Consider the following 10,895-nt stretch of genomic DNA (forward strand, 5'->3'; position numbering starts at 1 on the left):
CCCCCCCCCCCCCCCCCCCCCGCCTCAAGAGAGCAATCGTGTTCATCCTAAAAGCCCCGTTTGCTTTCTTCCGTTTCATCTTCTAGGCCTTGAAAATCCACACCGTGGGCCTTCCAATCTATGCAAGTTTTTCATTCATCTTCCCAATGTCTTGACAGTTTCCAGAAGAACCTGTGGGATTTTTCTTTCTTTCGCCAGGGTCTACATAAAAGAAAATAAAACAGCGTTAAAGGGACTGCTCAAGCATTCAGGTGACTTTCCTAGTGGGCAGCGAGCGATCTCAGCAGAACTTGGGCCCCCTGTCGGGCTGCTGTGACAGAGAACCACAGGCCGGGGGGGCTCACAAACAGCAGACGTTTACTGCGCACAGTTCTGCGGGGTGTCCAACATCAAGATGCTGGCACATTCAGGGTGGGGGCTGGTGATAACTTGCTTCCTGGTTCACAGACGGCTGCCTCCTCGCTGGGCCCTCACATGGTGGAAGGGGCGAGGGGGCCTCTGGGGCCACGTTTTTTTTTTAATTTATTTCTTTATTTTGAGAGAGAGAGAGAGAGAGGATAGAGAATCCCAAGCAGGCTCTGCCCTGTCAGCACAGAGCCCCATGTGGGGCTCGAACTCACAAACCATGAGATCGTGACCTGAGCCGGAGCCAAGAGTCAGATGCTTAACCGACTGAGCCCCTCAGGAGCCCCGTGGGGTCACTTTATAATGGTTAGAATGGGGCCATCATGACCTAATCACTTTCCAAATACCCATCACCTTTGGGGGTTAAGATTCAACATAGGGGTTCTGGGGAGACCTTCAAACCAGAGCACCATATTTGTATCATTTGTGGATGGAAAGTACCAGACTGAGTCCATTCACCATCCTTGACCTCAGAGCAGCCGGAGGTCAGCCCTAACTTGCTGCTTGAGCTGGGACACTGCGACGGGCGCATCAGCAGTGACAACGAACTCCAGTTGGGAGCACTGATGCTTCTCTGCCTGCTACACAGCACATACCAGACCACTGTCCCTGCAGCTTTGGTTCAGGCAGAACAGGCGGCAGGAAGGGAAGGGAGCCATTACAAGGTACAGGGTGACTTATTTCCCATCTGCCTTTTCAAATGGTGCTCACTGGTTTGGAGAAAGTGAGGTAGAGAGCCTTTCTCCCCACTTTGCGGATTCGTTTTCTGTTGCAGCGTAACAAAGGACCACAAATTCAGTGGCTAAAAACAACAGACAGGTATTGTTTGACAACTGCTGTGGGTCAGGAGTCCAGGCAGCTTTGCTGGGTCCCCTGCTCAGGGTCTCACAAGTCTGCAGTCTAGTGGCAGCTGGGCTGTGTTCTCATCTGAAGACATGACCGGGGGAGAGCCCATGTCCAAGTTCGTGACGGTGTTGGCAGATCCATTTTCTTGTAGCTGCATCACTGAGGGCCTGGCTGTTCACTGGCTGTTGGGAGAAGGTCACCCAGGTCCTGGCGGCCCCCCTGCAGTCCCCTGCTGGGAGTCTTTCTCTATAGACATTTCAAAGCATGGCTGCTTGTCCTTCAAGGCCAACAGGAGAGTGTTGCTTGTGCCAGTCTGTTAAGACAGAGTCTTATACCAAGGTAATCTTGGGAGTGACATCCGACCATCTCACCCATGTTGTTTGGACTAGAAGTGAGTTACATGTTCCACCACATTCAAGGGAAGGGGGTTATACAGGGAGTCATCTCAAGTGTACCCACTGCAGCATGTTATCCAGTGTCTTTGGGAAAGTGATGGAGCATCCTTGATGCTGTGCAGATACCAAAGTGGGCAAATTTTGTCTAATGATCACCTCAGTATCAGACATGGGCTGAAGGGACCCCCTTCCCAGCAGAGGACTGATGCCCCGTGCAGAGTGACCTGGGAGGGAGGGAGGGAGGCTGGTGGGAAGGTGGGAGATTTGGAGCACAGAACTGGGAGTTGGATCCATTTTCCAGGGTATCCCTGCCCCCCATCTGCAAGTCCTGGCCCGTCTCCCTCACCAGCTTGCTTCTGGCCAAGTCCCGCCCATGGGAAGTAGTGACAGAGGCTTGAAGGACAAGAGACTAGGAGAAGCCAGGCGTTTTCCAGCAGCGGCTTCTGCCTGCCTCCTGCCATGGTCCCAGCATCCATGAAATGGCCCTGCTTCTGGTTCTGTGTCCCTTCAGGCCAAGAGGCCACAGTGCACGCTTCCTTCTGCTGTGAGTCTCTGGGTTATCTCATCCTCTGTTTGCCTTCTTAGTTCTTCCTTCATCCCCATAATCAGTTCTCTGTATTATATTCATTCTGTTTGAAATCCCTGGAGTACTGTGTGCTTTCCAGACAAGCCCCTGATAGGAAAGCTTTTGATTAGTTGGTAAGTGTGCCCCAGTGGGGTAGGTGGTTGGAAAACCCCATATGGATAATTCTTCCCATCCCTGCCGGGCTGGGGCAAGGGTGAGGCTCCCCTCGCACCCAAGTACTCAGTAATTCAGATAAATAATGTTTTAATGCAATATTTAAAATTTTTAACATTTATTTATTATGGAGAGACAGAGAGAGACAGAGAGGAGCAGGGGAGGGGCAGCGAGAGGGGGAGACACAGAATCTGAAGCAGGCTCCAGGCTCCGAGCTGTCAGCACAGAGCCCGACGTGGGGCATGACCTGAGCCGCAGTCAGACGCTCAACCGAATGAGCCACCCAGGCGCCCTTCTGATGCGATATTTGAAAAAAAATAAAAAATCAATGCTAAAAATCTATGATGCAGTTTGATGAATTACATACGGTGAGCACGCACATGTAACCAGCTCCGAGATCAAAACCCAAAAGAGCATCATCCACACCCCAGACACCCCCACCCCTGCTTACTACCCTCCCAGTCACTACGCCTCGAAAGTAAACACTGCCCCAACTGTCACCATTAATTAGTTTGGCCATTTAGTTGCAATATTCAATCAACAGTATCACACAGTGCACTCCTGTTCTTGTGTTCAACATCTTGTTTAAGAGATTCACTTATGTTTTCATAGGGAGGTACGGTTTGTCTTCAAATAAGCGTGATAGTTTCAGTTTTCTTTTTTTAGAACAGGAAATGTTATTTCTAATAATATAGGCTTGTCAAAGAAAAAGAAGAAAATACCAAGAAGAAAATAAAGTCCGCTGGGATTTTATTATGTTTATTATAAAGTTATTTATTTATTATAAAATGTTATTTATTGTAAAATTATTATATAACATTATTATTGTATTAGATTTTATTTTTGTTATCTCCATCACTCACAAGTCTGGCAGGCAACCTTTTGGAATCAGTTGTAGGTGCACTTACAGTTTTTGTGGGTTTTTTTTTTTCCCCATTCAAAATGGGACTATGCCGTGCTTCTTCCTTAGAACCTTGATTTTATTCTTAAGGATGAAACAGAATGATTTCCTTAACCAAAGAGCGAGTATTTGGGGAAGAAGACAGCGAATGGTGTCATTTGCGTCACCTCCAAACTAATTGTGCCAAGTTGTACAAGTCGCCTGTCACTTTAAAAGTCACCTGTCACTTCCCCTCAGTGAGCATTGCCAGTTCCTCTTGGGACCGTGAGCCTGTGCCACTGCTGCGTGTGACAGCCTCTTTACGGCCGGCCCCTGTGCAGCCGTGTGGGGGCGTGATGATACTGGCTCTAGAAAAAGAATGGCCTCCTGGCGCTTTTCCGGAGTCCTGTGGGATAACAGCGAACGTGAGAACTAAAACCTTCTGAAAAGCGAGTGTGAGTCTACAGATGTCCAAGGGAGAAGAGGCTGTTTGGAAACACTGCTGAGACAGGGATGATCGCCCACCATCTAAACGATGCAACGGTGCCAGCTTAGCCCTGCGGAACGTGCAAACTCGTGATCCCGGACCCCACAGGAGTTCGAGAAACTCGCAAAGCAGCAATGCCAAAACTATCTCCCTGAGGTGCATAGCCAAGCCGTGAGGGTCCAAAAGCCCGGGATGTAGGAGGAAGGCAGCCCCCCAAAGAAAGGGTAGGAATCTCCTGCCTCCAGGACCAACAACAGAAGGGCAGGAGGAAGAAGCACTTGACTGGCAACGAGAGGGGCCCTTGGATGTCATTTCTACCTGCTCATTGTACAGTGGGGGAAACCGAGGCCCAGCGAGCTGGAGGGACAGTTCTGGTTGGCAGATGCTTACCAAGCACCTCTGACCCATTAGGCACTTGCCACCCACCTTCTCATGGAATTCTCCTAACCCTTCATGAGTTAGCTGTACCTTCCACATCTGGTAAGAGTGGAAGCTGAGCCCCAGAGAGTAAGGCACTGAGGGGTCCAAGGCTCCTCAGAGTGACAGAGCTGGGGGCCACTCAGGGCTGGCCACAGGGCCGATGTGTTTCCACTTCCCTCCATGACCAATGAGAAGAGGCGAAATGTTTTAGGGTACTTAATTCAAGTATTGAATGAACGCCTACCTTATTCTCAATAAAACTGTGCCCTGAACATCCGGGGCATGCAGGACCATGCCGCGTAGCGCGGTGTCCCATGTGAAAGGCCATGTGATTCTGACCGGGGCTTTGGGACGGGGTGAGGGTGATCGCACTGAGAAGGTAGCACATACATGGGCCTTGGAGGGCGGGCAGTATCCTTGCAGGTGGAGGACGGGGGGGGGGGGGGGGGGGGGGGGGGTGCGGTGGGGAGGCGGCCCACTGGTGGGAGCAGGCGGGTCTCCCGGTCCAGGGCTTTTGGATGGAAGGCCTCACCTGAATCCCCTGGGAGCTGGTGCAAGAGGAGGTGGCCAGGCCCCAGCTGCAGAGGCTGACGTTGCAGTCCAGGGGACGCCTAGGAACCTGCGCTTTAAGAGGCTTCTTGGGAGGTCCAAACGCAGGACGTGTGGCCCCCCCCCCCTCCCGCGCACGCCCCCCCCCCCCTGCGCCCAGAGACTCCACCCTGAGGGTGTCCTTCTCACCACAGGGTTCCCCGCGGCACCACACAGACAACCGACTGCCTTCCTTGCCCAGTGGGGAAAATCTGACAGTTCCGCCAGACCTGTGAATCTATTTCGCCGCGCTGATTTTAGTTTCACAACCAAATTTCCTGTCCTATGAAAGAAAACAACTTTTCAGGAGGAGCCACCCCTTTCCACTAGGGGGCGAGGTCTGCCTCCAAAAGGGGAACCGGGATTTTCGCCGCAGAAATTCGCACCCCAAAACTTCACCTTGCGGAGTCCCCCCTTGCTTAGTGGCTGAAAGTGAACTTTTGCACAGCCTACGTCAGGCGCTGGTCCTTTGAACGTCTACAGTGTTCACGTCAGAAAAATCTCTGAACTTGGGGAGCGTGGGTCTTGAGCCAAAAAAAAATTTTGGGGAGGATCTTACAAGCTCTTCTCTTCATGAGAACTTAGAACAGAATTTTATTTTTATTTTTTAAAATTTTTTTTTAACATTTATTTATTTTTGAGACAGAGAGAGACAGAGCATGAACGGGGGAGGGTCAGAGAGAGAGGGAGACACAGAATCCGAAACAGACTCCAGGCTCTGAGCGGTCAGGGCAGAGCCCCATGCGGGGCTTGAACTCACCGACCGCGAGATCATGACCTGAGCTGAAGTCGGACGCTTAACCGACTGAGCCACCCAGGCGCCCCTAGACCAGAATTTTAAAACTCACAGTCACATGCCCACAGCAGTGACCGTGAGTGCTGGTCAACATAACCTGTTGTGTGCCAGGGCCGTGAACTCCTCTCGGCTTCTGTCATCACCCACCAGCTGGCTCACCTCTCCAGACCTTGCGTCCAAGAGGGATGGACAGAAGCCGCTCTGCGTGCAGCAGCACCTTGAAGCCTTAAAGTCAAGAGTTTGGGTCCTGGCTCTGCCCTTTACTTTCAGTGTAGCCTTAGGCAAATCACCTAACCTCCCTGAGCCTCAGACCCTAATCTGAAGTTGGCAAGTAATCCCGTGGTAAGTGTTAAATAAATCGATGCGTGATTTACAAAGCCCCCAACGCATAGCAGGAACTTAATACGATTTATTCTTGCTTTTCCCTCGTCGCTTGAGGTCATTTTGTACCTGTTGAAGGTTAAGAAGGACACTGTGTGATCTCCAGCAGGTTCCTTTCCTTTCTCTGGGCCTGCTTTCCCCTATACAAAATGACAAGGTGAAACTAGGTGCCCTGGGTGGACCTTTCCAGCCGCAATCTTTTGAGTCCTCTGATTCCCCGGGGGGAGGAGAACCCAAGTGGATAGATGAACCTAGGAGCCAGGAGAAGGAGGGCCTGGAGAAGAAATGAACTGCCTTCCCTTTCCACAGGCTCATCGGATGGAGGCCCAATCAGAAGGAGTAAGAGCTACTTTTTTTTTCCTGTCTCCTCTTTGGAGGGTTTTGCATCCTGGAGACTGGTGTGTCTGTGGGAGCGGACAGGGGAGAGGAAGTTTTTGTTCTTGCGAGCCTAGGCCGGGCAGGGGAAGTGCGGGGGGCTGCTGAGCTGCCGGGAGTGGGTGGGCTTCCGAGGGACTGGGTGGGGGAAGTCCCAAGCTGCATTTGCACGCTGGGTGTTGGTGTAGGAGGTGGTGGGGGCTGGTCCACAGACCCTGAGCCCTGGAGAAACCGGGCAGGGAAGGCAGATTCTCTTGAAGGAAACAGAGACGGAGAAACCTCTGTGAGGGAATCCTCGGGGCAGTGCTGTCCACTGAACTTTCTGCCATCATGGGAATGCCCTAGATCCACCCTGTCCAGTATGGTAGCCACTAGCCCCGTGGGGCCACGGAGCACTTGAAATACGGCTAGTGGGACTGAGAACTTGAGTTTTAATTTTAGGTCATTTTAATGTATTTAAATGGCCACAAGTGCAAGTAGGAGCGAAGTGACAGTTGCACCCACCGAGGAGGGACCCCCAAGTCCTTCCTGCGTCTGGAAACCCTCCAGGGTACTGAGCCTCCTGGCCTCTCCCCGAGGCCCCAGGAGTGTAACTTCAGCCTGGGCACCACCCCCCCCCCCAAACATTTACAGACTGCTGGGTGAAGTCTACCTTGGGGGGGCGGGGCGGGGGCGGGGGGCAGGAAGAAGCCAAGCTGGGGGGAATGAAAGGCTCTCATGCCAGGAAAGCAAATTCAGCTCTGTATGGGGGGTACATACAACGACGGTACCCCCCACTTCTTCTACCAACGCTGACAGTCATTTAAATTCAGATAAGTTAAAATGAAATAAAATTAACCACTGAATGTCTCCATCCAACGGGCCCCATCCCAAGCGCTCAGTGGTCACACGTGGCTAGGGGCTACCCTGCCGGGCAGGGTGGATACAGGACACAAGGCTCCTACGGGCTCCGCTTGGTGACCTTGAATGAGTCATGTGCTCTTTGTGCTTTCATTCCCTGACTCATTCGTTCATTCCACAGACTGCTAGTGGCTGCTGCCGTGGGTCAGGCTTGGGTTAGGGTTTCAAAGGTGAACAGCGCAAGCCCTACCCTCACGGAGCCTACAGGGTGGGGGGAGACGGTGGGGATGGGTGCCTGAGCGCCCTGAGGAGAGGGAGCCCAGTCCTGTGAATGCAGAAAGCAGAGAAAGCCGACAGAGACCCCAGGAGGGGGAGTGAGGCCCCTGAGGACCCTCCCCAGGGAAGTGACACTTAGGCTGAGAGGAGAATAAGAGTGGAGTTAGAACAGGTTTGCCAGAGACACCGGAACAGAGACAGAAAGTGCATTAGCGGGTGCTTGAGGCTGGGGGGATGCGGGGAGACTGCTAAGGGGCACAGGATTTCTTTCATCTTTTTATAAAAAAAATTGTTTTAATGTGTATTTATTTTTGAGAGAGAGAGAGAAAGTCAGCGGCGGGGAGGGGCAGAGAGAGAGGGAGACACAGAATCCGACACAGGCTCCAGGCTCTGAGCCCGACGCGGGGCTCGAACTCACAAACCGTGAGATCATGACCTGAGCCGAAGTTGGCCGCTCAACCAGCTGAGCCACCCAGGCACCCCAGGGGCACAGGATTTCTCTTTGGGGTGATGCAGATGTTCTAAAATGGACTGATGGTGTTCATCCACAGCTCTGTGAATATGCTATGAATCGTTGACCACTGCCTGTACCTGGGTAAATTGTGTGATACACGATATATCTCGATAAAGCTGTTAAAAAAGGCAAAGAGGAGGAGTTGGGGGCTCGGGAAAAGTCTCAAGCCCAGACGACAACATGTGCAGGGGAGCCTGGCGCCTCCAGAAGACACAGAGTCAGCAGAGCAAGCAGAAGTGGCTGGAGCCAGGAGTGAGTCGGACCTGGAAGCCACATGAGGGATTCTGGTCTTTTCTCAGACAGCAGCCAGGAGCATTGGAGAGTTTTTAAGCCTGGGCTTGACCTGATGAAATTTGCATTCTGAAAACAGTGTCATTCTGGATCATATATGGCAGAAGGAGTGGGGGTGGGGGCACAGCAGGACCGAGCACACTTAAGAGGCTTTGGTGGTGGGTGACCCGAGGAGAGGGGAGGGGCGTGGGCAGGGGTGACAGCCATGGGGATGGTGCCCCAAGGACAGGCTGGGAGAGAGGCTGAGCTCACCCCCGCTCTGTGCAAAGGGAATGACCATCCCTTAACTGCCCTGCATGAATGTCCACCGTGGGCCACGTCCCTGGCACCACCCAGGGGTGTGACTGTGGCCACGGGACAGATATCGTGTGCATTCTTTTAGAAGTGGGTGCACAGGTGCAACAGTTTGTTTAAAAATAACTATTCGCGGGGAGCAAATGGTAGCGGGGAGTCAGTTTAGCCTCCGACCTGAGCTGAGGTCATGATCTCGCAGTTTGTGAGTTCAAGCCTCGCATTGGGCTCTGTGCTGACAGCTTAGAGCCTGGAGCCCTGGATCCTGCTTCTGATTCTGTGTCTCCCTCTCTCTCTGCCCCTCTCCCACTCATGCTCACGCACGCTCTCTCTCTCTCTCTCTCTCTCATAAAATAAACATTAAAAGAAAGAGAGAGAGAGAGAAAGGAAGGGAGGGAAGAAGGAAGGAAGGAAGGAAGGAAGGAGGGAGGGAGGGAGGAAGGAAGAGTGAGCCTAGGAGGTAAACTTCTGTGGTAGATCATCATTATAATGGCCCCAGTAAATCCCACCCTCCATGTTCCTGCCCCTTGGCAGGCTCTATACATCAAGAGATGATGCCTGTTTCTCCACCCTCTTGGAGCTGGGCTAGCCTCAGGATTTTCTTTGGCCAACAGAATATGGAAGAAGGAACATCGTGTGTGTTCGGAAGTCTGGACGCGAGGGACCTTGTGGCTTCCACTCTTGCCTCGTGGGAACCCTGAGACCAGACCGTGCAGCAGCCCAGACCGGCCTGCTGGAGGCCTCTTGAGAGACCAAGTGGAAGAGAATCAAGGGCCCCAGCCCACTGCCAGCACCATCTGCCAGACATGGGAACTTCTGGCCCAGTGGACCCTCCAATCAGTGACCTCAAAGGGGGATCACACTGCAAAGGATTTGTCCAACCAACCCTCAGAATCACAAGAAATAATTCACTATTATTTGAAGCCACTACATTTTGGAGCACTTTCTAACCTCACAATAGATACTGAAATACCCACCCTTCTGATGAAACAAATCCACTTTAGGTATTTATACCAGTAAAAACAAAATCAGAAAAATAGCCAATGGTTTAGCTACAGAGGTGTTCCTTGAAGCATTGTTTATGATACAAAACCTCGGCATGATCTTAGATTATCCAAAAGCAGGAATTAGATAGAAGGTGGTACATCTGTATGTTATGGAATCATTAAAAAGTTATCGTTGAGGTAGGTGAGTGGCAAGATTTACAGAATCACAGCTAGTTGGAAAACAAGACAAGTAGAAGATGCATATTTTAAAAATTTTTTTAAATTTAATGTTTATTTATTTTGAAAGAGGGAGAGACAGAGCGCAAGCAGGGGAGGGGCAGAGAGAGAGAGGGAGACACAGAATCGGAAGCAGGTTCCAGGCTCTGAGCTGTCAGCACAGAGCCCGACGCGGGGCTCGAACTCATGAGCCCTGAGATCATGACCTGAGCCGAAGCGAGACGCTCAATGGACTGAGCTACCCAGGTGCCCCAAGAATATGCATATTTTAGTTACCTTTTAAGGCAAAATTGATGGGTCCAAAGGCAAGGCCTATTTCAATTTGATATCGGTGAACTGCTCTCTAAGTTGGACGTCACTATTTATGTTCCCACCAGCAGTGATGAGCCTTTCTGCTTCTCCACGTCCCAGTCACGTCCCCCCAGCCACCTGCTGACATTTGCGAGGCAGGTCAGTTCACTCTCAGAGCTGATGTGAGTTACAGCAAAGGTAGCTTCAACCTTTATTTCACTGAACAGGATTTCCTGGTTTCTTGGCCACCCAGAGACACCCTCCCCTGACCCATTTCTCACCCAAACAAAGGGGTCTGATTTACTCCTGGACTCCCTTTCAGAAAAGGCACGTTTCAGGTGCATGTGGTGAAAACCCAGCAGGAAGCCAGGCGTCATGCCAGTGCCAATCGGATGGGACTGCGGCTGGCAGCAGGGGAATTGTCATGTGTCAGCCCGGCCCAGCAGAAGAGGCTCGGTGAGTCTCAAACACAGTGATTAACTTCTCTTTAATCTCTGCATCGCTGAGCAGCACAGCCCTACTGCACCAGGCTTCCCCAGCAAGCTCTGCATGAGTCACTGATGTCTGACTGCGGATGTCCTACTGTGGCCTGAGCGTGTTTCATTTCAGGCGGGTGTGACTGGTCCTTGATGTGCCCTTGAGATGCCCAGGGAGTGAGTGATGCCTGCTGTCCCCCCCCCCCCCCCGCCCGACAGCAACCACAATGCCTTATTTAAAACAAAATAATATTGCTCTCGAGTCTTTTTTCTGCTCCATTTCTTTCCTTTTTTTCCTGGCTGTTGAACCAAGGCTGAAGGTCCCTGGGATATGGGGCATCTCCTTAAGTAATAGGAAGTTTATTGACTCATGGGTTAATT

At 51.7% G+C, this 10,895-nt stretch overlaps 1 protein-coding gene across 3 annotated transcripts in view; it reads left to right on the top strand.

The window, feature by feature from the left end:
- Positions 1 to 235, top strand: part of BTBD16 (BTB domain containing 16) — a 46,104-nt gene extending 45,869 nt beyond the window's left edge. For 2 of the 3 annotated variants that reach the window (XM_040486661.1, XM_040486663.1), the window contains one exon: positions 87 to 235. In XM_040486661.1, coding sequence (XP_040342595.1) covers positions 87 to 155 — 69 coding nt within the window. In that variant the 3' untranslated portion in view covers positions 156 to 235. The remainder of the gene's footprint in view (positions 1 to 86) is intronic. The other variant, XM_040486662.1, reaches the window with a different exon arrangement.
- The last annotated feature ends 10,660 nt before the right edge of the window (positions 236 to 10,895 follow it).

The sequence above is a fragment of the Herpailurus yagouaroundi genome, unplaced genomic scaffold (genome assembly GCF_014898765.1).
Source record: "Herpailurus yagouaroundi ecotype Mexico unplaced genomic scaffold, PumYag 163, whole genome shotgun sequence".
Lineage (NCBI taxonomy): Eukaryota > Metazoa > Chordata > Mammalia > Carnivora > Felidae > Herpailurus > Herpailurus yagouaroundi.